Genomic DNA, 26,973 nt, shown 5'->3' with positions numbered 1-26,973 from the left:
ATGGATTCACGCGGTTCGCGCTGCAATGCTGTGGCCCTGGTTGCCCTTAGTGCTCTAAATTGCGGATTTCAGCGGTCTATCAAAATGCTTTCTTAGCATAAGAGCACAAGTAACTGTACTCCGTACAAAGAGTAGAGAACTAGAGATCAAGCACCGAATAACACCAGAAGCGGGCACGACGTCATCGTAAGAAAAAATCACCTATCCTAAACCTAATCGGGCTATATTAGTCCCACGCGAAACGCGACCACGCGCGTTTCAACGCGTTGGTAACTTACAGTATCAATAATACAGGACACCCTGCTATCTAGCCTAATTAGGAAACCATCCTACTCGTACCCTAGACAGGTATGCATGCCTACAAAGTACATGCGTAGAGCAATAATAATTAAATGTGATGTGGCATGGTCATTCCCAGATGGAACCACTGCAATATAGGTGGATCGATCCCTTAGTTACTTTGTTAGTCTACTTCGTGTCTTGGTTCTCCTCTTTAGAAGCGGATATCCGGGGGCTGGGACAATGGGAAAGCACCCTGGAATAGCTGGTTACTGTAATTAGCAGCGGATGCGGGTTTTGATAGCTGCAGGTGATAAACAGAGAGACTAGACTATCCATAGTCGTTATAATTATAGAATGATGGACGGGTTCTTTTGACGTTAGCACATTGGCATACAGATACTCCGTACCGAGGACTCTACTTCGCAGTATAGTATAGATTTGACGATCTTATGGAGATCGTTTAGATTCTTGCTTGCATCATTGTTAACAGAGTTGTATACCTTGCTTTGATTCGTGGTTATGGAACTATCTCTGCGTCTGTAGCTACTCCATATAGTAGTGCATATATATTCACCACTACCCTCAATATTAGGAGGGAATTTGTCACTATAATGTTGTACTGTACTCCCGGTAGAGGCAAATTAAGTCAAGTTGAATTCAATTTCATAAGTCGTTCAAGTATATATAAAAGAGTACAGGGCACTACCCGGCACGAGTCAATACGCGCGCACTTCATGGTATGTACGGCTGTATGCATGTCCAACTCTCGTACTTAGACGGCGAGTTTGAAAATGTCTGTGCGGCGCGTCGCCATGTGTGGGAATCCGGTTTTGCTTTCAGTTTGTATTTTGTAGTGCATCACATCGTGCAAAAACAGGGGGAACAGTCCAGAGGGGGAATTAAAAGTGAGAAAGAAAGTAAAAAATAAAAAAGAAGAAAAAGAAGAAGCGAGGAAATTGAGGGAGAAGAAGAAGATGGAGAATCACTCGGCTTTCCCCTCCCCAAGCAAAGCGAGGTCAATCTCCGGCTGTCGCGGCTTGAAAAGGAACTTGACGTTTCGATCGCAAATGTTCTCGGTGCCATGAAGGATGTTCTTAGGTCGACCCTGTTGCTCGACAAATTTCCAGTCGTACTTCACAAGCAAGTGGACAAGGAAGATCTTGATCTCATTGGCCGCAAAGAACCGTCCGGGACAAGCATGCTGCCCGTGCCCGAATCCGAAATGTTCCGGAGTTGTCGTTACAAACTGGTGGCGATGCTCGTGGCCGGGCTCCTGGCGCTTGTTGTAGAAGCGGTAGCCGTCGTATCTCTGCGCATCAGGGTACACTGAGTCGTCCCGCATGATGTGGCCTGAAACTACCACGCCGGCACCCTTGGGGATAACCGTTCCGTCCGAGAGCGGAACATCCTTTATAGCAACACGGTTAATCGAGGTCATTCCTGCCGGGTTCATCCGCTGAGTTTCTTTCATGACACTGTCAAGCAGCTTCATCTTAACCAGGCTGGTTTTCTTCAGGCCGCCGTCTTCTTCCAGAACCGCCTTGATCTCATCACGTAGAGGCTGGATGTGCTCCGAGTAAGCGGTCAAGTCGTACAGCACATTGGTCAACATATTCGACGTAGTGTGTATGGCAGCCAAAGCAAGTCCAACTTGGGCACGAGTCTCGTTGAAGGGGCGTCCGGCGGCAGCTTCTTCAATCCAGTCCAGTACATCCGGGTGTGTCTTTTCACCCTTTCCTGGGAGTTTGCCTTCGCGGATCAGTCTGCGCTTCTCGATCTCTCCTTGGACGATACGACGGGCAATCCTCATGTCATTTCGCATTTTCCGGGCCGAAGGAAGAAACCAATGCACCACATGGCGGAGGGCGGCGGGCCAAAGTCGAAGTTCGCGAGCAGCAACAAATGAATCGATGGTATAGTTGACCGATACGTCGAGCCATTCCTTGTTATGGCAAATCTCCTCGCCCATGAATACAAGCGACGACAGTCTAGCCACCATGTGCGGGATTTCCTTTGCGAATACAAAGGGTTGCCATTCTGGACAATCAGTTAGCCAAGCTTACAACAAGCGCTTTAGGGTGACGTACCATCCGATTCGGAAAACGTGTCCTCCAGCAAAGAGGCAGTCTCTTTTGAGAGAGGAACGGTTTGTTGACCAAGGGTGTGGGTGATTTTCTTGTTGATAATGTTCAGCATGATATGATCTTTGTCCTGTCCCTCAAAAACCTCAAAACCCGGGAACTGGCCTCCAAAGAATAACTGGAACTATTAGTAAAAGCTTGATACTAGACAGGGAGTTATACATACCCTCTTAGTGGCCTCGTCAAAGCTGAGATGCGGGTGACTCTTGACTTCGTTCATGAGACGGGGATGTAAAACAATCATCAGACTATGAGAGAACATGGCCTGGAAAGCGCTTTTTCCCTATATAGATCATTCAATATTAGCATTTACTTCCTACAGAGACAAGAAGAGCGATCTTACCTGAGCGAAGCCCTGTTGGATCAGTTCGTTGGCCGAATTGACAAAACGCTCTTTGGCCTTTGTGTTTGACAGCGCCCAGCGACTCTTCCCCACGAGGGGGATGTTTTTGTATGGAAGGCCATCGGAGAGATCTCTCAAGAAATGAGAGACATACACAAGGAATATGGCCGCTGCTAGGCCCTGTAGCACATAGGGGTTCTCGAAAAGTTCAGTGATCACAGCCATGGTGGCTACCGGCTATTAGTAACAACACCGGAACGTCAAATTTCAACACAGAGTAAAACACTTGCCACAAAAACAAGGATAACGAAATGGGCAGCGTTGCTTTTCTATATATTCTCAACCCCTAACACGGATAGTGGAATCGAGGCAACCGAGGCGGAGCGCTTGGCTCGATACGTTGGATACGGTGATCGACAGTCGAAAGAAACACACAGACATATCTCCGAGTTATGTTTTTCCTGTGCAAGCTTGTGCTCATTGTATTCTTGATTTTTCAGAAAGAGGCCACACGGGTAAGATCTGCGTCCTCAGCTGTCAAGCTGCCTTGTCGGCATGGAAATGGGCGCTTCTGAGATTCGGGAGTGCCAATTGTCAAGTCTCCGGGAAAGTGATAGGCACCCCATATTCCCGAATAAGAAGTTCTAGAAATTGTTCGCTTAGAGGCCTTGCCACCCGTATCAGGCGCATTAACAATCATCATTCTGTTCCTTTGTTTATATGGAGTACTCCGTATAAAGAAGTGCCCATAGAATCTTGAATATTGCAGAGATTCAGGGTTAACCCAAATTGGATAGATCTGGTTTTGCTTTTTTCTCTGTTGCCAGTCTCATACCATCGCATAGCGACAGTGGTACGGAATACAATTCCAGCATGCATCTGAGCGTCTCGATTTCTCATGCACAATCCACCGAATACCCTTTGTAGACAAACCGATTCGTCGTTTAGATGGAGTCGGGCTTAACCGGTGGAGCCCAGGCAACTGTCCAAATTTGGTATGTCGCGGGGAAAAGGATGGGTCGCTTAAGGGGTTGCCGTTCTGAATTCCGTACGGAACATGTCCATCCGAATACTATCAGTTTTAGGAAGATCGGTTCTTCGAGAAAGGATTGTTGTCAATCCGTTTTCCGGTCGAGTGTCCGTGTATGCAGCGTAACTGGACAGGCCCCACGTTCTCGTTCTCGTTTTCGTTCCCGTCTGTTGTCCCGTGCAGATACGGGATCCAGGTAGCCGAGAATAGCTGCAGAACTCTGACGAAACACACTTGACTCTTCCGTAACTGGGGTTTGACCTTATGAAAACTGGTGATGATGATGACGAGAGTGAAGTGAGGCTCAAAACCCCGTGACGCCAAGACCCGGATCAGGACATCTCTCAGGCGACTTTCTCCTCTTTCAGTTGTGCTTGTTGCATGCGGGGTTGGGCAACGAGCAAGGCGCTGCTGCCACTGCAGACGCTCTCGAACCTTGCTTTATTCAACCTCAGTTACCAAGCAGAGAAAGAAACCTCTATCTTCTATAGTCTACTCTGTACTCGTATCCAGCTTATCCGTTGAGTACTATTATCCCGGAGTAAGATCGCCATCATGGGAGACCCTGGCCTCGGACTATCGCAGATCCGGGGAATCGAGCAAACTACCCTGCCTACTGAGGCGGAGGTGTCAGTCCTGGTGACAGGTTTTGGTGTAAGTGGTGTTCCATATTCTGTACCTGGAGAGCACTTCCGCTTGGAGGCTAATCTCGTACCTAACAAGGGAACTAGCCGTTCAAAGCCTACGCTGCCAATGCCTCGAATTTGATCTCTTCGTCTCTCCCATCGTCGTTTACTCTCCCTTCGGCGGTCCCCTCATCCGCGCCCCGAGAGGGTCTCGTCCCCACTTCCCGTCGTGTCTCCATCCATGTCCATCCCACTCCGATACCCGTGGCCTACTCGACGATCCGGGAGATAGTGCCGGCCATTCTAGACGAATATGCAAAGAATCATAGTGGTCGACGACCGGATATCGTGATCCATATGGGCATAGCTGCAACGAGGGATTGCTATTCGGTGGAAACACAGGCACACCGCGATGCGTATCATCTTTCGGATATCACTGGCAGATCGGGATTCCTAGATGGTGAAATGCATTGGAGACAGTTAGGGCTGCCTCCGATTCTAAGGGCCGGCTGCGCGACGGATGTTCGTACAACAGTAAATGCACCGGCAATGGAAATACCAGACACGGCTTTTGGCTCGAAATCACAGCAGGCTGTGCAACGACATGCACACCCACGCCCGCCGGATGACCATTTTGTCGATATATGGAAGACATTTGCGCCTCCTGGAGCGGATCTTCGCATCTCGAAGGACGCAGGTCGTTACGCTTGTGAATTCATCCTCTACACGAGTTTGGCACAGGCGTTTCAGGAAGGCCGGGACCGCAATGTTGCTTTCTTCCATGTTCCTCCATCGTGTAATGATGAGGATATTGAATATGGGAGGAATGTTGCGATTGCCTTTATCAAAGCGCTTGTAACATCCTGGTTTGGTGAAAAGGCTAGAGATACATAGAAATCTATGGTTTCATTATATATAGCTCGCATTGACTAGCAAGGGAACGTCAGCGCAACAACACAATAAATTCAACATCTGCCCCATTTCCACCAATCTCCCTATCCTCTCCTTACTCTTTAACCATCTTTTTCTTAATCATATAGAAAATAGCACTATACATTCGCTTGACGCTTTCGGCAATTCCCCGGATGAATGCGGCGGAACCCGGCAGAAACAATCGGCCGATATAAAATTTTGGCTCCATACTTCTACAAAGTGCCTTGAAGCCATCAACAATTCACCATGATAGAAATAACCAATATGCTAGAGTACCTGAGCACCCCATCAGGAGCCCTAACCGTGCTCCTCCTCGTGGTCCCAATCCTCCTTATCCCTATGGTCATCCTTGGCCCGGAAAGCAGCCAATTCCGCCGCCTCCAACAACTCTGGTCCCGACGCCAGCAACAAAATGCCAACAGCAACAGCGAAATCGTCTCTTTGCGCGTATATCCAATCAAGTCCTGCCGCGGATTCACAGTGAACAAGAGCACACTCCGTTCGCACGGTCTTGATTTCGACAGACAATGGATGTTCGTTGATGCGGAGACGCAGCAGTTCTTGACTATTCGTCAGATCCCGGAGATGACGCTGATTAACACGAGTCTTAGCGAGGATGGCAGGTCACTTTTGCTGAGTATTAATGGTGTGGATGAGGATGTCGCTACTATGGAGAAACCAATTAGTATTCCCGCAGTTCCTGATACGGATTGGTTGGAGCAGCACACTACGCTTTCGCAGGTTAAGGTGTGGGATATAGTCACGGACGGCTATGTCTATGGTAACGAGGTGAATGAACCTTTCTCGCGCTTCTTGGGCCGGAACGTTGCGCTTGTGTACAAGGGTCCCACGCCACGGATTCTGCAAGGAAACGGGGACCCTCAACTTCTGGGCCGCACGCAGAGTGTGAACTTTCCCGATGTTCATCCCATTCTTATCGCTTCTGAGGCTTCCATTGCGGAGCTGAACTCGCGGCTTCACCAAAAGGGTGCTGATCCTATCACTATCGAGCACTTTCGTCCGAACATCGTGATTAAGGGGAATGCGCCTTGGACTGAGGATTCGTGGAAGACTGTTCGGTTTGATGGTAGCAGTGGTAGTCTGGCAGAGAGCGGTGACTCGTTTGTCCCGTCATCGCCCGCGCTTGATCTTGATATCGTGGCGCGGTGTGCACGGTGCCAGGTACCGAATGTGAACCCCGAGACGGCGGAGAAGCACTCGAAGCAGCCCTGGGATACGCTTGTGAGCTACCGGCGCGTTGACGAGGGCATCAAGTTCAAGCCGTGTTTTGGAATGCTTGCTGCGCCGAGGAATGAAGGTGCTATCGAGGTTGGGATGAGGTTCGACGTATTGGAGGAGACGAATCAGCATCGGTATATCAAAGGATTTTAACCTATTCATATCCTATTCTGTACCACTGTATAAATAAAGGAGCATGTGCTAGTGTACATAAACACGTATACAAATCGATACCCATAACAATCAACAAAGCGCACTAATTCTTGATCTGGCTCCTCGCAGACACACACCAGTTATTCCAATCCGTAAAGAACGACGGCTGCACATGACACTTATTGCTAAGCATTTGCTGCTTCCTCGTCGCCGCGTAGACATCCACAACATCCTCAATCGCCTTCTTATCATGCGCCACAAGCACCTTGACAACCAGCAAACTCGCCTGGCTACAAGCCGTCGCGTGCGCCTGCGGTCCACTGTGACCAGCCTCGCGATGCAAGTCTTTCAACAATGCCCAGGCAGATTCAGTTGAGTCTTCAGCGATCGCCGGGACAGCAGATCCCTTACACGACTTCGAGTACTCGCGGAGCACAGTCGTAGCCTTGTTAGCGATCTGCTTAGTGTTGGTCTTCCGGGTGAGGCGGAGGAGTGGCAAGAGGAGATCAAGAGCAAGGATGCTCGAGTGGCACTTCTTAACGTAGATCTCAACAAGATCGAGGACGCGGTTCTTGAAGTTAACCATGTTTCCTTTCGCGTCCTTCTTGTCTTTCTTCTGTTCGAGGGCGTCGCGGCGCGCTTTGAAGACCTTGACGAGTTGCTCGTCGACAGCTTCCATGTCGTCATCATTCATGTCGGCTTCGTCGTCGGATTCCTCGTCTGGTTTGTTTGCTGCGTGCGGGCCTAGGGCTGCCGTGAGCTTGGCTTGGAATTCGGCTTCTTCGTTGTCGGGTTCGTCGTTGTTGTCGTCGGACTCATCTTCTTCGTCCTCGTCATCGTCATTGTCGTCATCTCCACCCTCTGCATCGACGACCTCGACGTCGCTGTCCTCTTCATCATCGTCATCATCATCGACGTCCATCATCTCTTCGTCTCCTTCGTCATCCTCCTTCTCGAACATCTCCTGCTGACCAGCAAGGTTCTCACTAGCCTCCAGGATAGAAATCAAAGACTCCAACCCAGTAGCAGTAATTTTATCCGCAAAAGCACCAAAGACCTGCTCACTAATACGGCGGAACAACTGCGACTGCTTCGACGCAAAGCTCAGCAGAATCTCAACCAACGTATCCGACGCATCAGAAGTCTCGTCCTCCTCGCCCTTCTTCTTCGACTTCTTATCGCCCAAGAACTTAGTGTAGCAGAACTCGAGTTCGTCCAACATAGAGACTGCATCTGCGTCGCCGTTGTAGACTTGGAGGAGGGTCATTGAGTAGAGGAGTTTGAAGGCGTCAGCGGCGGCGTTTTCATCCGAGCTAGAGAGTTTCTTCAAGGCTTTGAAAGCGGACTTGACGGAGTCGCTGAGGGCGCCGTCGATGTTGATGATGGACTTTCCGTATTCCTCGGACTTGGCTGCGTCGCGGATCTTGCGGACAACAGTGTACGGCAGGGTGGCTGCGTATTTCTGAGAGGCGATCAGGCTGTTCAGGCAGGAGTTGATTCTGTTGCGGAACATTTCCTGGGTCTGGGGTGCCATGGGTGGTTGCGGGCCTTCTTTTTCCTTGGGTGTGAAGTAGGCGGATCGCACGAAGGTGGTGAGGATATGCTCTAGGACATCTTGGAGTCCCTCATCGGCATCTTGGCTCGAGGCTCGTGACCGGACAATCGACACAAGCAGGTTGGCCAGGGATTGGCGGCTCGATGCGGCGGCCTTGCTGTCATTGGTGCCAGGGTGGCTAACGAGTTTCTCCAGCAACGGCACAATCTCCTTGAGTGCGTCGGGGTTAGCTTCAACGGCGATTTTCTCCACGGTCTTGCTCTTGGTGACTTGGTCGAAGTTGACGGAGCCGGCTGAGCCCATCAAGCCCTTGATGGCGGCCGCGGCGAATGCGGGCTCCTTGGATACACGGGTTTGGATAGTCTTGGCGGATTTGGTGGCCATGCGGTGCAGATATCTGTCTTCGACGGCGAGCTGGTTCATCAGACATCTGACCAGGTTCTTCGTGAATACGAGAGAAGCCTGCTGCAGGGGACTCTCATTGAGCACTTTGACGAAGAGCAGGAAGCCCCAGTATTTGCGCTCCTCGGATGAAGAAGAGGCGAACAACCCATCTATTCACGTTAGAATCTAGTTATTTTGCGAGGCCAGGGCACTTACTGTCGACAGCATCCGTCCAGAAGTCAACGAAGCTCAAGCGAGACGATTCCTTCTTAGACTTGGTCTCTTTCACAGCCGGGATCCTGTTGATAACGGCATCCCATGCGAAATGAAGCTTGGAGTTCCACACCCCAGAAGACTTGGGCTTGTTCTCTTGGCTTTCTTCCGTCTCGACCGACGATTCCTTCAGGACCTTGGCCAGCTGGTTCCTCTCCCGTGCGTCCAGCGGATCATCGTGCTTCCACGCTTTACTGGGGAAGTTCGCCTTGGGGAACAGGTCCTTGGCGGCCAACCAGATGGCAACTCCTTCAGGCGTGCGGACCAGGTCAAAGCTCGACAGACGCTCCAAAGCCGCCTCAACGTACTTAGAATCGACTTTTTGCGAAGAGAGGTCGTAGATGCAGCGGTAGATAATCCAGCCGCATTCTTCCCTGATCCATGGCTTTCTCTTGGCCAGATCGAAGACCAGGTCTAGGAGCTTAGTCCACTCCGAAAAGGGAACACTGGGCTTAAACAGGATCGAAGACTTGATGATAGCTTCTGATCCAAACAACCGTCCAAAGAAGTGATCTCTTTGTTCCTGCGAAACGTGTTAGCTTTACGCCACATAGATCAAGCACAGTTCAACATACCTGCCCCGAGTCACTACCAGAAGCATCCGACTGTGACTCCAAAATACCCATAACCTTGCGAACATCAATCTCCGACGCCTCCCTCGGAGTCGCAAACACCTGCGTCAGAATCTCAGTCAACGCAATAGAGAAACCGATTCTAGCAGCCTTGCGGCTACTACAGAGACCGCGGAACAGCCTCTGCAAAGCTCTCTTGATCTGCTCATCGCTCGGATTCTTGTCAGGAGTAAACTGCGAGACCAGCGCCTGCGCGGCTCTCAGTCTGATCTCGTCTTTCTCGTTGGCAAGGTCTTCATAGATTTCGACCAGTTTGGTGTCGACAGTGTATGGCTCGCGCCGCCGCTTCTTGTTGTCGGGCGCCATTGTATGTCAGAAAATTAGAAAATATGGATTATTTTCTATCTTCTCAATTGAAACAATGCGTGCTGGAAATTAGCACTGGTTGTTGTCTGGAGGTTGCGGTGTTTTGGCCAGCAGCAAAAAATTTATGAGGCTGTCCCAAAGCGGTTTAGCGGCATCTGATAACGGCATATTGCCGCTTTGGGAGGCGAATAGAGCGACTCTTTAGCATCTTCAACTGAGTCTACAGCGAACCGGTAGTATCTGAATATGATAACAAGGTGGAACGTATATTACTTATATGCCTATTGACATGATTCAAACTCGATAGATAATAAAGACAACAGATACAGAAACAGTGGGTATAGTAACATAGGGCAAGATAAAGCAGTCATCGTAAATCATCATAAAATCAACCATAACAAATAAAGATGAACAAAGACTAGAGGATTAAAAGCAAACCCTCTCCAACTTCCTTCTCTTTTCCGCAAAAACAGCCTCCAACTTCCGGATCTGCAACGACAAACCCTTCTTCTCCGCATTGACCAGAAGCCAACTCTCCATCTTCTCCCGAACAGCCCGCATTGCTCCAAGAATAGCCAAATGCGGCGGCCGATCCTCATTCTCGTCTTGACCGATAGATGTCCACTTTGGCGCACCAGGGTTCAACAGTAAATCAAACACTTCACTCCAAATCTCCCGCTCCCAGTATCGCTTCAGCGTTTCCCGGATACGGTACGTCCTCGCCATTGCTTGAGGGTTCGAGTTTTCGCCTTCGGGCCCGCTACGCCGGACGGGGACAGACTCGATGTATTTCCCGAAGAGCATCACGTGCACCGTACCAGCGACACCGTACAGATCAATCTGGTGCGTCCAGGGTCTCATCTCACGGATTTCGTTGCACTCGTGGCTGCTTGGTTCCCAGTCGGCGATGAATTGAACTGAAGGTTGGAAGGCGCGCATGTCGATGCTGCGGCCGAAGTCGATGAGACTGAGGCCCTTGTCGCGCCAGCCGTATTTACCGTGCGGAGAGTAGTGGATTTCGCGCGGGTCAGTGTTTTCGTCATCAAGATCGAGGAGAGAAGGTGTACTGTCTGCTGGGTGTGAGGATGGGTCGTCGAAGCGGACCAGGCAGTTGTCGGGTTTGATGTCGCCGTGAAGGACGCCGTTCGCGTGCAATGCTTCGATGGTTCGGAAGAGCTCCACGGTAAAGAACATGGCTAGACATTCGTCTAGACCACCTTCTCCGTTGTTATGGACCAGAGTAGGTTCGTTGCGGATGATGTTAATAAGGTCCAACAAGGTACCTTGTCCGCGGTAGTCCTCTACAAGGAAACTCTCCTTCTCGAAAACGTGCAGCTCATGTGCGCGAATAATACTATCGGCGGCCCGGGAGCATCCAGGCGATTTCTGAAGACGTTCGTGAGCGGCCCGGATCATGTAGAACTCCCACGGATTAGGGGGTCCAAGTTCCATTTTAATCGCCTCGAAACCGTAACGATCCGCCGTCTTTCTGCCGTGAGTGGATTGGGAATCTCGACTGCTGTCCATTTCGGAATCAGTATCGAAGCTGTCGACGCTTTCCGCGAGGTATACGGGAGCATAAGCACCGGCTCCGAGTTCTCGTCTGATGATGTAACCCCGTTCTGCTTTCTCGAATTCAAGCATCGGGGCACTGAATGACGCTTCATCACCGCTCTTCGGTCGCTTGCTGGGGTTCTTGATATACTTCTGGATTCCAGGGGCGTAGTGACTTTCCTCCTCTGGGTGAGTCTGATAGCCGGTGTACGATGAAATTGGCGGGCTCAAAGATTCGAGAACGACCTTCCGGATTCCCTTATCGGTCGGATTACACTGAGCATCCTCAATAACAGGTCTCTGCTTTCGTGCCGGACTACTCTTCAGAAACGGCATCAGCGGACTCGAGCGTGACTTCATTGCCGACGGACTGAGCGTCACATCCTCCGGAATACTGGCGAATTTGTCCCCTTCAGGCGAGAGACCCAGAAGGTCTTCCATCTCGGGTGTGCCAGGGCTTGCAGCGATACCGGGCATCGGCTTCGACGGAGTCTTCGCAGTGTAGAGGTTCCTGGCGGTCCTCATGGAGGGAAACGAGCATTCTGTCTGTTCGACAATGGGCGTCATGAAGGGCAAGCGATTCTGAGCCATAATTTCCGGGTCACGGTAGGGGCCGCATGGCGGATTGTAGTCTTCGGGCATTTGCGGTACAAATCTTGACCGTAAAGCAGTATCTGTTTCTTCACCATCGGTATATTCAGGGTGCTCTGGCTGGAAAGCCTGCGAGTCCGTTATTGAAGGCTCGGAGACGTGTCGACTGCCGGTGAATTCCGTCCATTCACCATCCACAACACTTTCAGCCCGAGTGTCATCAAACCCTTCCTCATCACCGTTGTCAAAGGACTTGTGGAATGTCGTGTCATCATCGTCAAAATCGCTGGAGGCAGCAGATATCCGTCCAGTGACTGTGCTCTCGCCGGCACTCGTATAGCCGTCGTCGTCATCGTCGAAGTCACTGCTGTCCGCGGGCTCAGTCTCTGCTCTCAATGGCTGATTGAAGATACTGTATATCTCGTCCGTAGCAGCGCGAGTGTGGATAGTCATGGTCGGCTCAGCAGTGCTCTTGCGCCTTACTTTCTTTGGTTTCGTCGGGGAATCAAAATTCATTTTGACTAGCACCATGTCAGTCCCAACAAGCATAGAATATCAGACGAGCGCCACTGGCTGTTCTTACTGGTCTGTGTTTCTCCCTGGACTTCGCGAACCTTGGGTTTGCGCGATTTTCCAGCTTTGCTGTCACGGTTCTCATCTTGATCAGGCTGTGAGTCGTTGAGGGCCAGTTTCTGGTTGAATTGATCTGGTAGTTCCTTCTCGGGGCCCCTTCCTACAAGCTTCTCCGTCGAAGGCTCAGCATTTCCTGATATCTGCTTCAGAGGGTGTTTCTGTGAGCGCCAATTTTTGTTCGTCCATCCCCGGCTCATAGCCCTCAGTTCCTCGAAACTGATCTCATGGTTCGGATTCTTGTAATCAGGGTATACTGCTTCAAGATTGACGAAGACGCGTTCACGTCTACCAGTACGTGGATTTACCGCTTCGCTTACTCGGTGCTCTGGAACATGCTTGGATTGCATTGGTTCTTTGACTTGCTGTTTTGCATTTGACTGAATACATTAAATCGTAACCCGATACCGGTTTATGCCACCAATTAGTCCTGTGATCGTAAATATGCGGAATTCAGAAACTGGGGTCCAAAACCGAACTGTACTTACCTCATCCCTGAAAATCGACATTTTCTCTTTTGGCGCTGCCTTCTTTCCTGCCTTCAAAGTTTCTCCAGCCCATGGCTTTGCCTCCACGGCGTTTTCCTTCTTTCGATCATGCAACGACCCAATACTATCCCATCCCTTTGTTGGTCCACCACTGAGAGCAGGCTGGCTTGCCGGGGCGGCGTCGCTCGCATCGGAAAAGATGGCCATCTTCGGCTTGCCGGACTTCGATTTCTTGGCTCCGGCCGTTGGTGCGGCTGGTTGCTGAGGTTGCTCTTCTGGTGCGGCGCTCGAAGACGCAAACGGGTTTGCCTTGGCAGCTAGTGCTGGTCGTGCCTTGGGCAATGCGGGCGAGGTTGGTCCGTCTTGAGGCTGTTGCTCATATCGCTGCTGGAACTCGCTGAATTTCCGGATCAGTCGCTCGACTGGCCGTGCCTCCCGGTCAATTCCAAGATGGTATACCTCCTCGGCTTGTGCCCAACGCCCCGCACTCTCTAGCCAAGCGGCAAATTCTTCGTAAAACAGGGCGAGTTCTTCACCGATATGGTGACGGGAAAGGAAAGCAAACGTTTCGCGCGGCGAGTCCGAGAACAATCTGATATAGTGAAGCCATAACCGCACATACCGGGAGTCGTTCTTGTAGTGGTTCGAGGAGAGGAAAGCCCTGACGGCACGCTCTAGGAGAGGAAGCAGTCCTGATTCCTGTGTCGCTTGAGTCGAGGGGTAGGCGTTAAGCACCCATTTCACATATCTATCGTAAACATCGAGCGGGTCGTCGGATTCGTTAATCGCCTGCAACTCCGATTCGAATTCCTGCCTGATTGCATCGTTCACGGTCCTTGTGTCATTGGGTGATGGGGTTGCCAGCTTATCAGTCGTATCTCTCGGCGAGAAAATGCGGGCTAATTCTCGTGCAGACCGTCCTCCGGGGAGTGACTGGATGTTCTCCTTCTGATTCTCGATGATCTCGAAGTCGACGAGGTCTTCTTGGGCCGCCATGTTGGCGACACTGTCGTTTATAGTGATGGGCCGCTGTTCTCTCGATAACTAACGGACGTCGATTAATATAATATTCCGTTTGTCGTCTAGCCGGGTTGTCGTGCAAATTGTCGTGTAAATCGTCGTGGGGCGTGGTGGTTGTCGATGGAAAAAAACAAGAAGTCGGCGGTGGGTTTATCGATAAACAGCTGCCCGCTGTTGCCCTGGAGATACTCACGTGACTTATATACGTAAGCGGTGTATGGGGCGGTATCTTACTGCCCCCCCTTTTGGCCGATGGCAACCGAGTCTCAGATGTTGCTGTTTTACCTCTTGCGTGAAGGCGAAAAGATTGAGGAATTGCCACTTATTCGTTGTCTGATTCATTGCCTGTCCGTCCCCTGGTGAAGAAGAGCCACATATCCGCAATGTCGACTCGCAAAAGTGCGTCCAGTGCCATCCGCGAATCTCCATTGCCTTCGCCGAAGACCTCGAAACGGGACGCCAGTGCGCGCGACATTGATGCAGCGCCACAGCCAAACTCTCCGTCTAGAAGATCGAAACGCTTAAAGTCAGACGTGCCGGAAGCTTCGAGCCTGTCTCAGGTTAACGGGGACGTGATTGAACCCAAATCGAAGTAAGAGAGAACCAGGGCCATCTCTGTAGAGCGTTGCTGACATTAGACGAATAAGACGTTCACAGGCTTCGCGAAAAATGGTGGAAGCAGAAGTTGAAGAGGAGTCGGAACTTTCGATTAGCGTCAAGACTGAAAAAAACGGCGCAGTTAAACAAGAGGAACCGGAAGTAGTAACGGCGAAGACAACGAAGAAAAGGAAGACAAAAGCAGAGAAAGAAGCGGAAGTCATGCCATTGCGACCTAGGACACAAGGACTGCGGATGTTCGTGGGCGCTCATGTTAGCGCAGCGAAAGGTTGGTTACAGTGTTTCCATCTGGTCTGGATCAGTGGCTCACAGTCTATTCAGGTGTCTTCAATGCCGTGAATAACAGTACGAAGATTGGGTATGTCACTCAGTTCACCACCTGATATTATGAGAAGCTAACATTCTCTAGCGGAAATGCGTTTGCCCTGTTCCTTAAATCTCAGCGGAAGTGGGACAATCCTGCTTTGCAGGACGATCAGAGGGACCAATTTTGCCAGTCTTGCTCGGAACAGAAATACAACGCAACTAAACATGTTCTCCCCCACGGCTCGTACCTCGTCAACTTGGCGCAGGAGGATAAGGCCAAAGCTAAGCAGGCGTACAATTCATTCCTCGACGACCTCCAACGCTGCGAGGCACTCGGAATCAACCTCTACAATTTTCAGTAAGTACATCCAAGAGAAACAACCCTGACCAAGGCAACTATTGACACTGAATAGCCCCGGCAGCGCCGGCCAGACAACCCTCCCTTCTGCCCTAACTCGTCTCGCGAAAGCCCTCACCAACGCCCTCGCCGCGACCTCGACTGTAACCCCCATCCTCGAAACAATGTGCGGCCAAGGAACTACAATAGGTGGCTCCTTGAACGAGTTCCGGGACATCATTGCTCAGATACCCAAAGAACATCACTCCCGCGTCGGCATCTGTATTGATACATGTCATAGCCACGCTGCCGGTTACGACCTCGCCACACCCGCAGGGTTCAAGGCGTTTCTGAAGGAATTCGATGAGGTTATTGGTCTACAGTTTCTCCGCGCCCTACATCTCAACGATTCCAAGACACCACGGGGTAGCCACCGGGATCTCCATGCAAATATCGGAACGGGCTTTCTGGGTCTTCGGGCGTTCCACAACATCATGAACGAGCCAACTTTCGAGGATATGCCCATGATCCTTGAGACCCCGATTGACAGGCCAGTATCGGATACCTCTAAACCACCTACCACCAACACTTCTGCCACCGCAGCGCACGAAGCCTGCGCAAGCGAAGATTCTGAATCCGACCTCTCCGAACCCGAAAAACCCCCCAAAAAGCCCAAGAGCAAGGCCAAAAAGCCTACAGCTCGCCTCATCGCCGATCCCAGTGTCTGGGCCAACGAGATCTCACTTCTCGAATCTCTCATTGGGATGGATCCCGAGTCCTCCGAATTCCGCTCACTCGAGGTGAAGTTAGCAGATGATGGGAAGGAGATGCGTGAGAAGCATCAGGAACAGCATGATCGGAAAGTAGAGACGGAGGAGAAGAAGAAAAAGAAAGCGGTTGAAAAGGGGCAGAAGTCGTTGATGGATATGATGAAGGGCTCGTCGGCTGGGAAGGGGAAGAAGAAAACGGCGGATTCGTGATGATAATGATCGACGCCCAGTGAGGGCTCAGCATCAGTGAATAGTCACGTCGACTTATTTCCGACAAACTTCGACCTTTTCGTCCATCTATACCTCGTATTTGGTACATAATTTAAAGAGACACCTTTCCTGTTCTGCGAACCACTGAATGAGCAACACAACCATTTCCACATATGCTCATTCTCGAGCCTCCAAATGTCAACCATGTTTTGGAAAGGTAGTTCTCTGCACCGGTGCCAACCAGGGCTGAGGTGGTTGTTCGGCTTTTTGCGGATGGTACGAGGATGGAGGGACATATCGGGAGTTTGTGGATGATGAGATGAATGTCGTTCCGTGGTAGGTTGGACAGATGGACTACGGTGGTATGTGTACAGTAGTAATTTTGCATAAAGATAGGGTTACGGTTTATTAATGACAAAATGAAAAGGACAAGGTCATCTGTCGGAGACAACTAAACAAAATGCGTTGTCTCCTGAAAATCCATTGGTGGTATCAATCGAATGAGTATCCCGCGCACAAACCATGCAATGTCTATATTGACATGCTTTCCTTTACATCACTCTAAACATGCCAACAAAAACCAAATCCGCCAAGGAAACATTGATCGGTATCACAGATATAAAAAGAAGCATGGAAAACAGGAATAGAAAAGGCGCCTGAGAAATCGACAATTGGGAAAATGTGGTTCCCCAGCTCGTTCGAGAAATGAATATCACATAAGAATAGATGAGAAACGGGAGAAATTGATGACTATGTCCAAAAGGGAATTTTCCAGAGAATGAATGAGCGAATGAGTTCAGTTAATGGTCGTGTCCGAATGTGTTTCTCTCCGGAGATTGTGAAGCAGATTGGCTTCCGTGGGCTGGGCCACGCTCCGAAATTGAGGGAAAGTCTGTATCCGTGAATGTAATGATCGGAGGTGCGGACTTGAGTGGGGAGGCAGAATTTGATCGTGGTGGTTCGAGGTTCGAGGTGGTAATGGAGAGCCCAGGGGTAGCGCTGCTGGCCCCACTGGTCCGGACACCGTACGAGCGTGGTCCGCCAATAGCCATGTCATCTGCGGGAGTGATATTGACATTATCGGCGACGTTCACTCTGGGACTGGACTGGGCCATTCTTGTCTCTAGATTGGGTACTTGCTGGTAACCTCGGGACCCGCTGGGGGCGGGAGATTCTGCATCACCTTCCGAGTCCGTGTCCGAGCCCGTAGTCGGGCTCCGGTCTCCCATGCTTGATAAGGCCTCTTGCCGCATCTTGGAAATCTTCATATAGTTGTAGGTGGCAATACTGCCAATCGTGACCACCAGACCCGTGAGGTTGACGGCGGTGAGCTGGTCGTGGAACACCACGCCCGCTGCGCTGATGGTGATCACTTCCTTGAAGATTCCGCAAATGCTTAATGTGACCACAGATGAGCGCTTCAGCAGAGCAAACTCCGAGGAAATCATACAGAAAGCGAGTACACCGGGAAAAATCAAGAGCACAAGCCCGAACCCCGTCCCGTGGGCGGCGGCAAGCGCCTGAAAGCCGTTTACGATCTCAGCAGGACGTTCCACGGCAAGAGAAATTATGATCAAGGAAATAAACATAACGGGCGTCAAGAAAAAGAGGGTCGAAAAGGGATTAGACGTGGCCGGGTGACGGAGTAAAAGAATCTGGGTAAGGCCCCAGCGGAAGCCCGAGAAGAAGGCTGATGCAATCACCAAGGCAAAACCTACCGCATTGAATGCGGTTTCACCGGCCACCATCATGACTACACCGACAGTCATGGCAGCGATTATGATAACCAATTTGACAGAAAGGGTTTCGAGGCGAAAGATAAAAGCGAAGAGCAGAACGAAGGCAAGGGCGGAGGATTTGCACATGGTCAAGAAGGTGAGCGAGATGTATTTGAGGGACATGTTGCCCAATCCGATATCCAACGATGTCGCCGTACCGCAAGGGACCAGGCGAGTCAGGTAGAAGAACCTCGTGATCAGTGGCCTTTTCTCGGATGGCCCAGGATCCCGTGTAGGTGACGAGCCGGACGCCGCGGATACGGATGGATTCTTTGGGCGGAGCGAAGGAATTGCCCAGAGGATCAGGCCAGAGAATGTGAACTGGACGGCCATGTGCAAGCTGGTGGTGAAGAGAGGAAAGGGGAATACGATGTCGTCCTGCGAAAACATCCATTTGTTGTACTGTCACATGCAAATGATTAGCAACCCGTAGACTGGGGAGAGGGTGAAGAAAACTCACAATGGAAATAGACAGAGAGAAAAAATACCACGAAAGAATCAAGACGCCGTTGACGAGTAATCTCTGGAGAACGCTCCTCTCGGCCAGACCCAGACTGAACACATCTTTACGGGAAGCCTTGACATCCGCGATACGGGCGTCCAATTGCCTCCGTTGGCGTCGTCGCCGGCGTCGCTGTTGACGTCTCTGTTTTGCCGTAAGACCCGTTTCCTCGTCATCGTGAAGGTCGTCATCAGTGCTCATGTAATCCATCTCCATGCTCTCCGCAATGGAAGAGAGATCGGAAGCTTCCGCATCCTCCCCATTTAACGGCTTCTGTTCTTCCCGCTTATGACCGGCACCATCACTAACGATCCGGGGAGACTCCTCCCTTTGCTCGGTCGGAAGCTGCGAAGGACCCGTGGCGCCGGTCAGCATCGAGCTGCGCCGTCGATGATGGCTTCCCGAATGAGACAGGCCCATTCTGGGGGAGGTAAATATGACGGGAAAGAATGTATGTGAAATAAAGCGAAAGTCGAAAAGCGAAAGGAGGAGAGTTTCTCAAACTCAAACGCACTCCATTAGTAACCGGATCGGCTGGAAAATCCCCCACAGGTCCTTCACACGGCTTTTTTCACAGGCTGTCTGTCGGGCTGATCGTTGGGAAGCAACCGAAAGGAGAAATACGGGAGAAGAACTGAAAGGCGGTCGGAGGGAGAAATGACAATCACCGTCGGGAATGAGTGAAATATATGAGAGAATGAAAATATAATTGAGAGAGGACAGAGAGAGAGAGAGAGAGAGAGAGAGAGAGAAGATGGAGAAGAGAAAGAAAGAGGAAATTGAGAAGGAAATATATTCAGACAGGGAAAGAATCAATAGGGCGACAGCGAAAACTGCATTGAACAACGCAAGGGGAGCCAAATCAATGGCAATTGTTGCAGAGAAAGTAACAAAAAAGAGAAAGACAAAGTAATGAAAGAACGAGATCCAAACTGTCAATTAGAAGAAAAGAAGCGAAGAAGCAAAGATGGTTGAAGATAGACAGACAGACAAGACAGACAAGAGGTGAGGTCGAGAGATGGCACGAGACCAGAACGTGACTTTCCTTTCTGCCGCCCCTGAGTCTCTGTCTACCACCACCACTGTTGCTCGCTTTTCTATTGCCAACTAACCTAACACTGTCTACTACTAACTACTATCTACAGTTGTCCATTTATCTTTTATTTCTGTGTACAGTTCTACTGCTATAATATACGCACAGCTACCACTGTCTCAGCCTTCAGATCTCCGGTCGATCCGGGGTTGACCAGCGCCATCGTTATTGGCGGAGAATAGCTCCGGGGTGATCACTGCTCTAGTCCACCTTCATTGCGCCTCCAGACCACCATTCCTAAACCCAGACAGGAATTGCGACTGAATGCAAGGTCCAATTGATCCTCGCCATGTTCCTCACAGTCAATGAAGTCGACTGCTTTGCTCGTCAGATCTATGTATCCCCCATGCGGGAAAATCAGGACTATAATAGGACTACGATACCAAACAAGAAGAGCATTATTCCATGAAACATACTCCAGGGGTACTAAATATTATCCGATTATGATGGTGATGTGACTATGGCCCGAGTTTCTCTTCCTCACTCTGTCGAGGTCTATCCAATTATTTCATCGTTTTCGTACCGCAGAATAATCCCATCCCAGCACAATCCTCTCAGATGCCATTATGATCCCTCACGGCTATAATTACCGTCGCTCTCATCATCATGTCGTTAGTCCAAGAGCACAAGATATCTGTTGCTATTTGTTATATGTTCTCCGAATCAATCCTCTTTCCCCTCCTGCTTTTCTTCTTTTGTCCCTAACTCTTTCGCTAGCTCTCCTTCGTATCCCCCCGGCGTGGGATGCTCTCTGCTTCATTTTCATTTACACTAAGTGCTATTTTGCTTGCCTGTTGACAGCCCCAAGTCTCTTAATATGGCCGAACAATACCCAGTCCAGAACGTCCCGGACTACAATGCCGTCGAGGACTATGGCCTCATCGGAGATATGCACACTTGTGCTCTGGTCAGCAAGGCCGGAAGCATGGATTTCATGTGCTGGCCTGTCTTCGACTCCCCCTCCATCTTTTGTCGCTTGATGGACTCCAAAAAGGGAGGCCATTGGAGCGTCAGACCAACCATGGGGGTGAACAGTCCGCTCAGCAAGCAGAGATATCTGCCCTATTCGAACCTCCTTGAGACCCGCTGGACCAACGATGACGGAGTAGCAACCCTGGTGGATTACTTCGCCGTCACCCCCAAGCGAACCCACCAAACCGGCCGCTTATTGACTGGATACTGCCCTTGCAATGAGCCCGGAGTCAACCGGTTCAAGTCGGGCTTGCGACACTCAGCAGTCGCTCGGAAAATTGAATGTAGCCGTGGCACCATGGAATTGCAAGTTGAGCTCTTTCCGGCATTCAACTATGCCCGCGATTCCCACATAACCCGCGCCAAGCTGGAGGATGACCTCTCGGAGCATCCGGTGCAGACAGTTCATTTCGAAAGTGAAACAGAGCGACTGCAACTCGCGATCTGCGCCACCTCGTCGGAGCCCGACATCGCTGGCTTCCCCAAAGCCCAGTTCCGGCTGGAGGAGAGGCCGGAGATGCAAGGCCGGGGGCTCGTCGCAACCATAAAGCTTTCGGAAGGCCAAGCCATCCACTTTGTTCTACACAGCCCTGAAATGAGCATGCCCATGGGTGTCGCCGTGCCAGGCCATATCAGGCGCCTAGAGGAAGAGACCTACGATTACTGGACCGAATGGACGCGGAAATGCACCTTCCGCGGACAGTACCGTGAAACGGTCGAGCGCAGTCTGCTGATTCTGAAATTGTTGACCTATAAACCCACTGGCGCCATTGTTGCTGCGCCAACTTTCTCCATCCCGGAAAACGTGGGTGGGAGTCGTAATTGGGATTATCGCTACTCCTGGGTTCGAGATACCTCCTTCACACTCTATGTCTTCCTCAAGATGGGTTACAGCGACGAAGCGGAGGCGTATGTCAATTTCATCTTCGACCGCATCTTTCCGCACGCCCACGCGGCCGAACCAGGCAGTAAGCGGCCATTCCTACCGCTGATGTTCACTATTCGAGGAGAATACGACATCCCCGAGTTGGAATTGAACCACCTTGATGGATATAAAGGAAGCAAGCCCGTCCGCGTAGGTAACGCGGCCGTCTTCCACACCCAGTTGGATATCTACGGCGAACTGCTGGACAGTATCTACCTGTACAACAAGCACGGCAACCCCGTCACCTACGACCAATGGCTAGCCATCCGTCGGATGATCAACTACGTTATCGAAGTGCGGCACGAAAAGGACATGTCCATTTGGGAATCCCGTGGCCAAATCCAGAACTTCATCTACTCCAAGATCATGCTCTGGGTAGCCCTGGACCGAGCAGTCCGTCTCTGCGAGAAACGCTCCAGTCTCCCTTGTCCAGACCGAAACAGATGGGTCCAGATCCGCGACGAGCTTTACGACGAAATCATGGATAAGGGATACAACTCCGACCGCGGCCATTTCTCCCAGAGCTTCGAAAGCCCCGAAGTCCTGGATGCGTCTATTTTGATCGCGCCCCTGGTCTTCTTCCTCCCACCCAACGATCCCCGCTTCATCAGCACGCTCAAGAAGATCCTCCAAGCACCTGAGAAAGAAGGTCTCTCCAGTTCCCGTATGGTCTTCCGATACGACCACAAGAAGGCCAACGACGGCGTGGGCGGCCGCGAAGGCGCCTTTATCATGGTTACATTCTGGCTCGTCGAAGCCATGGCTCGTGTATGTCCCCTCCCCCCTTCCCCTCCCATATCTTCACATAAGCATCTAGATACTAAACTAAGCAGGCGGCAACCTACGACGTCGACATCCCGAACCTCCGCAAGCTGGCGCTCGCCCACTTCGACAATATCCTCTCCTACTCGAACCACCTGGGCATGTTCTCTGAAGAAGTGGCTATCTCGGGTGAACAGATGGGTAATACGCCGCAAGCGTTCAGTCACTTGGCTTGTGTCAGTGCTGCGATTAACTTGGATCGGCTGAGCAGGGGTCATAAGTCAGATATATCTTGAGGGGATTAGTAGGATGGGATGGTTTTCTTGAGTTGGTCTACGTAGTAATCTTGACTTTGCTTTAGTTAATGGTTTATCAATTTAGTAGTATTGTTTGACCAAACCTTTTTTCATGGTCATGTTTACTTCCTTGGATTTAGAGAATTTGCTTGATATTCAATTCGATTCATGCTAAACCATAATATCATCATTGAAAATGATAAAGCTAGCTCCAGTACATCCAGCTCATTTCCCATATTGCATACAGCTCACCAATCACTCGAAAAGGTAAACCGATGGTTGAGACAGCCCAACTCAACCAAGGAATTCTGATACTGTATCGTATCAGATCCTCTTCTTCACAAGAAGTTTCAATTATATTTGTTATTTATGTCAGATTAGGGGTTAACCGCCCTTCCTCTGGCCAGCGTTGTTATGAGTGCCGGTCTTGCCAATCGACGCACTGGCGTTGCGGAGTTCGATCTTCTTACGCTCCATCTCGAGCTGAACAATCATATGATTAGTATTGGAAAATATCGACCACAGTATCGCGAGAAGAGAACATACCACTTTGCGCACATGGTTTAGCGCTGCCACATCACCAGCCACCAACGGCCGACAATCATCAACCCGATAAGGCGCCGTTATCGACACCGCATCCGCCACGATAATGTTACTTCCATCCCATCTCGTAGGCATCGTCCGGTTAAACGCATCAAACACATCTTGCGCCTCCTGTGTAACGCCCTTCCCGCGCTTCGCTTCACTCTCCTGCGCCTTGCCAACCGCGTTCGCCTCACGGGTCTTCAGGGCGCGGATATCGAGCGCTTGCACGGGAGGAACTGCATCAGTAAAAGAGGAGCCATCGGGGCCGTTAGACGATGGGGAGAGGGAGATGAGGTTGAAAGATTGGATCCGGGAGACGGGGATGATGCTGTAGTCACCGGCTTGGGCTTGTTTTGCGTCTGCGGGGTTTGGAGAGGGTTTGGTGTTGATGGCGACGAGGTTTGTGATGGGGCAGGCGGTAAAGAGGGTTCCCTCAATCGTCGAAGGTGTGGGTGAAGATGTGTTGATGCGAACGCTGTAGAAAACAATAGCTTATTAGTATCGCATTCTGCGACCTGATGCTGACAGAAGCTTACCGTGCACCAATTGCACCGCTCAATGCCACTTCCAGTGGCACCATGGCAGCTGCCATTCCCAAGCCTATAGCCACACACACGAGCGCTTATTATCTGTCGTGTAGCTATAACAAGCCACCACCAGGAACCGTAATATAGAAGGAACACCGGACGCCAGGTCACTCTTCCTTCAGAGCCTTTCCAAGTAACAAACGACGTCGAGCGACTGACACAAAAACAGATTACCGAAACCGTTCAAACAAACAAGAAAGGCGAAGCGCGTGACAAGAACCCCCAACGTGATCCCAAATTCAATAATATGAGAAGGAGGGAAGCTGCATGCACGCAATGTCTCGTCTCGCGACAAGAACTCGATCCCCCTAACCCAGACCGAGTCGGACGTAGCGTAGCGGAAGGCGGGCGCTAGCTGAGGCGATGAACGACGGACAAACAGAACCACGCGATCTGGTTCTAGAGGCAAGCCAACAGTAGCACAAAGAGAAACGGCCAAGCAGGTGAGAAACTGCTGGCTCGTCAGGCGGGATGGAGGGGGGAAGATGCAAGAGAGCTGCTGGGCGACGTGCGTGGATGACGGCCGCCAGGGTCGACGTTGACACAGCGGATGCTGAATGCGGTTAGCGCGGGCGGAGTGGACACCTTATCAAGTATCGCAGCAATTCTACTACAATGGCTATGTTCACTACAAGAGACAATAGAGTGTACTCCAAAGTACTCCCTCATATCTCATATGCATAGGCGAAATTGAACAGAAAGACTTCATTCATGTGTTTCCATGACATCTGATTCATAATCGAATGTTCGACGATGATTAAGAACGAGGAAAAAGAAAATAGGGCATCTAAATACATAAAACTATTGCACATCTTTTTATACCGTAATCGTTTCCATCATTCCCCACAGAGCTCGGCTCAGTTCCCCAGGGCATGACACCACCCTACAAAAGATGGAGGATTTCACGTCCAGCGCAATGCGTCGTGTCCTACGGAGAAACAAAGCAACTTTAAGCAACGTAGGTCGAGGCGGACACGTCACCACCACGGCCGGTCCAGTTGACGTGGATGTCCTTGCCCTCGGGGTAGTTCTCGTTGGCGTACTCGGGCTTGATGCGGAAGGTGTGGGCACCGAAGTAGTCACGCTGGGCCTGCAGCAAGTTGGCAGGGAGGTCCTTGGTGCGGTAGCCGTCGTAGAAGCTGAGGGCAGTGCTGAAGGCAGGGAGAGGGACACCCCAGAGGGCGGACTTGCTAACAACGTTTCTCCAGCCGCTCTGAGCGTTGTGGATGGCCTTGTTGAAGAAGTCGTCGAACAGGAGGTTCTCGAGGTCGGGGTTGTTGCGGTAAGCGTTGGTGATGTCCTTGAGGAAGACGGAGCGGATGATGCAGCCACCACGCCACATGAGGGCAATGGAGGGCTTGTTCAGCTTCCAGCCGTACTCCTTGGCAGCCTCCTGGATGAGCATGAAGCCCTGGGCGTAGGAGATGATCTTCGAGGCGTAGAGGGCCTGCTCCAGGTCATCGATGAAAGCCTGCTTGTCACCTTCGAACTTGGGAGTGGGGCCACCAAGGATGGTGCTGGCACGGGTACGGTCGTCCTTGAGAGCACTCAGGCAGCGGGAGAAGACAGCCTCGCCAATGAGGGTGACGGGCATGCCGAGATCAAGGGCGTTGATGGCGGTCCACTTGCCGGTACCCTTCTGGCCGGCCTTGTCAAGGATCTTCTCGACGAGAGGAGTTCCGTCGTTGTCGTTGTAGTAGAGGACGTCACGAGTGATTTCGATCAGGAAGGAGTCAAGGACACCAGTGTTCCACTTGCCGAAGACATCACCAATCTCCTTGGGGGAGAGGCCGAGACCGCGCTTGAGGAGGTCATAGGCCTCACAAATCAGCTGCATGTCACCGTACTCGATACCGTTGTGGACCATCTTGATGAAGTGGCCGGAACCCTGGTCACCGACCCAGTCACAGCAGGGCTCGCCGTCGTCACTCTTGGCGGAGATGCCCTGGAAGATGTCCTTGATGTGAGGCCAGGCGGCCTCGTGACCACCGGGCATGAGAGAGGGACCGTAACGGGCACCCTCCTCACCACCAGAGACACCGCTGCCAACGAAGCTGATGCCCTTCTGGGCCAAGTCCTGGGTACGGCGGTTGCTGTCGGGGAAGTGGGAGTTACCACCGTCGATGATGATGTCACCCTCCTCGAGGTGAGGCAGGAGAGCCTCGATGAACTGGTCAACGGGCTTACCAGCCATGACCAAAAGCATGACACGGCGGGGGCGCTTGAGCTTGGAGCAGAACTCCTCAACGGAGTGAGCACCAACGATGGACTTGTCTGAAATGGAAATATCACATTAGTTCCTGTGAACACCACACCATGATGTCATATCGCATTTTCTCTGCCACACTTACCCTTGGCCTCATTGTCGAGGAAACGGTCGACCTTAGCGGTGGTACGGTTGTAGGCGCAAACGGTGTAACCCTTGTCGGCGGCGTTGAGGATCAAGTTCTGGCCCATGACGGCCAAACCGATCAGACCGAAATCAGCACTGGGCAAAGGACGCGCTGGAGCGCCGACATTGATGCCGGCGAGACGAGCGCTTTTGTCAGTTGCCAAATTTCTAATGTCAACAAAACTGGGCGCAAGGGACAATTGAAGGGGTTGGGGATTCTTCCCCGTGCTCTTCTTCGGACTGCGCCATGATCTTGCGAAAAGACCATGTCGTCCAGCCCTTCCGAAGAGCAAACTAGCTCTCATTGCTCATCCCCAACAAGCTCAGATGGAAACAAGGAAAACAACAGACAACAAAAAAGACGGAGATGAGATTGAAGAAGCCAGCCAGAAAGAGCAAAAAAAGGGGGAGTTAGAATCAACGGAAAGGACTCACACTGCCTGGTCTGCCATTTTGATGATGAAAATGTGAAGTGGTTAAGGAGATGGAGAGAACTGTAGATTCTTGTATCTACAGCGGAAAATCGGCTCCGAGAATAGTTGATGAAGAAGAAAGAGGGAGAGGAGTAGAGAGAGAAGAGAAGAAGAGGAAGAGGAGAGAAGAAAAAGAGACTGTTCTGATCCCATACGGATTACGGAGCGGCTTTCCGTCATGGTGGGA

General features: G+C 51.1%; 10 protein-coding genes across 10 annotated transcripts; 4 read left to right on the top strand and 6 right to left on the bottom strand.

The window, feature by feature from the left end:
* Positions 1-1,264: 1,264 nt before the first annotated feature.
* Positions 1,265-2,991, bottom strand: ASPGLDRAFT_122144 (cytochrome P450; the record flags this gene model as incomplete). Its single annotated transcript, XM_022540295.1, has 4 exons — positions 1,265-2,319; positions 2,370-2,541; positions 2,590-2,706; positions 2,767-2,991. The coding sequence occupies 4 exons, from the start codon at positions 2,989-2,991 to the stop codon at positions 1,265-1,267; spliced, it is 1,569 nt and encodes a 522-aa protein (XP_022402759.1).
* Positions 2,992-4,063: 1,072 nt separating this feature from the next.
* ASPGLDRAFT_45075 (putative pyroglutamyl peptidase type I) lies at positions 4,064-5,506 on the top strand. Its single transcript, XM_022546160.1, has 2 exons — positions 4,064-4,450; positions 4,528-5,506. The coding sequence occupies exons 1-2, from the start codon at positions 4,352-4,354 to the stop codon at positions 5,314-5,316; spliced, it is 888 nt and encodes a 295-aa protein (XP_022402758.1). The 5' UTR covers positions 4,064-4,351; the 3' UTR covers positions 5,317-5,506.
* Positions 5,480-6,799, top strand: ASPGLDRAFT_1312687 (MOSC domain-containing protein). Its single transcript, XM_022541026.1, has 2 exons — positions 5,480-5,574; positions 5,627-6,799. The coding sequence occupies exon 2, from the start codon at positions 5,695-5,697 to the stop codon at positions 6,745-6,747; it is 1,053 nt and encodes a 350-aa protein (XP_022402757.1). The 5' UTR covers positions 5,480-5,574; positions 5,627-5,694; the 3' UTR covers positions 6,748-6,799.
* A 51-nt stretch (positions 6,800-6,850) lies between these two features.
* Positions 6,851-9,897, bottom strand: ASPGLDRAFT_122386 (DNA-directed DNA polymerase POL5; the record flags this gene model as incomplete). Its single annotated transcript, XM_022540317.1, has 3 exons — positions 6,851-8,856; positions 8,903-9,482; positions 9,535-9,897. 3 exons carry the CDS (start codon positions 9,895-9,897, stop codon positions 6,851-6,853), a joined length of 2,949 nt encoding a protein of 982 aa, XP_022402756.1.
* Positions 9,898-10,154: 257 nt separating this feature from the next.
* ASPGLDRAFT_45073 (putative checkpoint protein kinase (SldA)) lies at positions 10,155-14,296 on the bottom strand. Its single transcript, XM_022546159.1, has 3 exons — positions 13,161-14,296; positions 12,626-13,052; positions 10,155-12,563 (listed from the first exon to the last, which is right to left on the bottom strand). The coding sequence occupies exons 1-3, from the start codon at positions 14,154-14,156 to the stop codon at positions 10,324-10,326; spliced, it is 3,663 nt and encodes a 1,220-aa protein (XP_022402755.1). The 5' UTR covers positions 14,157-14,296; the 3' UTR covers positions 10,155-10,323.
* Positions 14,297-14,559: 263 nt separating this feature from the next.
* On the top strand, positions 14,560-16,633 carry ASPGLDRAFT_45071 (DNA-(apurinic or apyrimidinic site) lyase APN1). Its single transcript, XM_022546158.1, has 5 exons — positions 14,560-14,772; positions 14,828-15,066; positions 15,120-15,156; positions 15,208-15,462; positions 15,518-16,633. The coding sequence occupies exons 1-5, from the start codon at positions 14,564-14,566 to the stop codon at positions 16,419-16,421; spliced, it is 1,644 nt and encodes a 547-aa protein (XP_022402754.1). The 5' UTR covers positions 14,560-14,563; the 3' UTR covers positions 16,422-16,633.
* Positions 16,634-17,221: 588 nt separating this feature from the next.
* On the bottom strand, positions 17,222-19,121 carry ASPGLDRAFT_122457 (putative nucleotide-sugar transporter; the record flags this gene model as incomplete). The annotated part of the gene is made up of 2 exons (XM_022540323.1): positions 17,222-18,601; positions 18,660-19,121. 2 exons carry the CDS (start codon positions 19,119-19,121, stop codon positions 17,222-17,224), a joined length of 1,842 nt encoding a protein of 613 aa, XP_022402753.1.
* Positions 19,122-20,611: 1,490 nt separating this feature from the next.
* Positions 20,612-22,749, top strand: ASPGLDRAFT_122562 (glycoside hydrolase family 15 protein; the record flags this gene model as incomplete). The annotated part of the gene is made up of 2 exons (XM_022540335.1): positions 20,612-22,459; positions 22,525-22,749. The coding sequence occupies 2 exons, from the start codon at positions 20,612-20,614 to the stop codon at positions 22,747-22,749; spliced, it is 2,073 nt and encodes a 690-aa protein (XP_022402752.1).
* A 147-nt stretch (positions 22,750-22,896) lies between these two features.
* Positions 22,897-24,413, bottom strand: ASPGLDRAFT_73189 (anticodon-binding domain-containing protein). Its single transcript, XM_022549660.1, has 3 exons — positions 23,871-24,413; positions 23,296-23,809; positions 22,897-23,232 (listed from the first exon to the last, which is right to left on the bottom strand). Exons 1-3 carry the CDS (start codon positions 23,924-23,926, stop codon positions 23,134-23,136), a joined length of 669 nt encoding a protein of 222 aa, XP_022402751.1. The 5' UTR covers positions 23,927-24,413; the 3' UTR covers positions 22,897-23,133.
* Positions 24,414-24,650: 237 nt separating this feature from the next.
* Positions 24,651-26,848, bottom strand: ASPGLDRAFT_45067 (NADP(+)-dependent, decarboxylating phosphogluconate dehydrogenase). Its single transcript, XM_022546157.1, has 3 exons — positions 26,749-26,848; positions 26,273-26,409; positions 24,651-26,195 (listed from the first exon to the last, which is right to left on the bottom strand). Exons 1-3 carry the CDS (start codon positions 26,763-26,765, stop codon positions 24,871-24,873), a joined length of 1,479 nt encoding a protein of 492 aa, XP_022402750.1. The 5' UTR covers positions 26,766-26,848; the 3' UTR covers positions 24,651-24,870.
* Positions 26,849-26,973: the final 125 nt, after the last annotated feature.

This window comes from Aspergillus glaucus (assembly GCF_001890805.1).
Source record: "Aspergillus glaucus CBS 516.65 unplaced genomic scaffold ASPGLscaffold_6, whole genome shotgun sequence".
Taxonomy (NCBI): Eukaryota; Fungi; Ascomycota; class Eurotiomycetes; order Eurotiales; family Aspergillaceae; genus Aspergillus; species Aspergillus glaucus.
Note: the sequence above shows the minus strand (reverse complement) of the source record. Positions and strands in the feature narration are given on the sequence as shown.

What these genes read in the sequence shown, in the direction of transcription:
- ASPGLDRAFT_45073 (XM_022546159.1), bottom strand. Translation starts at nt 14,156, where the DNA reads ATGGCGGCCCAAGAAGACCTCGTCGACTTCGAGATCATCGAGAATCAG. An exon ending in TGTCGATTTTCAGGGATGAG is followed by an intron (nt 13,053 to 13,160) that starts GTAAGTACAGTT and finishes TAATGTATTCAG; the next exon opens with TCAAATGCAAAACAGCAAGT. An exon ending in CCAGGGAGAAACACAGACCA is followed by an intron (nt 12,564 to 12,625) that starts GTAAGAACAGCC and finishes ACATGGTGCTAG; the next exon opens with TCAAAATGAATTTTGATTCC.
- ASPGLDRAFT_45071 (XM_022546158.1), top strand. Translation starts at nt 14,564, where the DNA reads ATGTCGACTCGCAAAAGTGCGTCCAGTGCCATCCGCGAATCTCCATTG. An exon ending in TCATGTTAGCGCAGCGAAAG is followed by an intron (nt 15,067 to 15,119) that starts GTTGGTTACAGT and finishes CAGTCTATTCAG; the next exon opens with GTGTCTTCAATGCCGTGAAT. An exon ending in AATAACAGTACGAAGATTGG is followed by an intron (nt 15,157 to 15,207) that starts GTATGTCACTCA and finishes AACATTCTCTAG; the next exon opens with CGGAAATGCGTTTGCCCTGT.
- ASPGLDRAFT_1312687 (XM_022541026.1), top strand. Translation starts at nt 5,695, where the DNA reads ATGGTCATCCTTGGCCCGGAAAGCAGCCAATTCCGCCGCCTCCAACAA.
- ASPGLDRAFT_45067 (XM_022546157.1), bottom strand. An exon ending in CCTCGACAATGAGGCCAAGG is followed by an intron (nt 26,196 to 26,272) that starts GTAAGTGTGGCA and finishes TTTCCATTTCAG; the next exon opens with ACAAGTCCATCGTTGGTGCT.
- ASPGLDRAFT_45075 (XM_022546160.1), top strand. Translation starts at nt 4,352, where the DNA reads ATGGGAGACCCTGGCCTCGGACTATCGCAGATCCGGGGAATCGAGCAA. An exon ending in TCCTGGTGACAGGTTTTGGT is followed by an intron (nt 4,451 to 4,527) that starts GTAAGTGGTGTT and finishes CAAGGGAACTAG; the next exon opens with CCGTTCAAAGCCTACGCTGC.
- ASPGLDRAFT_73189 (XM_022549660.1), bottom strand. Translation starts at nt 23,926, where the DNA reads ATGGCAGCTGCCATGGTGCCACTGGAAGTGGCATTGAGCGGTGCAATT. An exon ending in AGCGGTGCAATTGGTGCACG is followed by an intron (nt 23,810 to 23,870) that starts GTAAGCTTCTGT and finishes TGTTTTCTACAG; the next exon opens with CGTTCGCATCAACACATCTT. An exon ending in TAAACCATGTGCGCAAAGTG is followed by an intron (nt 23,233 to 23,295) that starts GTATGTTCTCTT and finishes ATGATTGTTCAG; the next exon opens with CTCGAGATGGAGCGTAAGAA.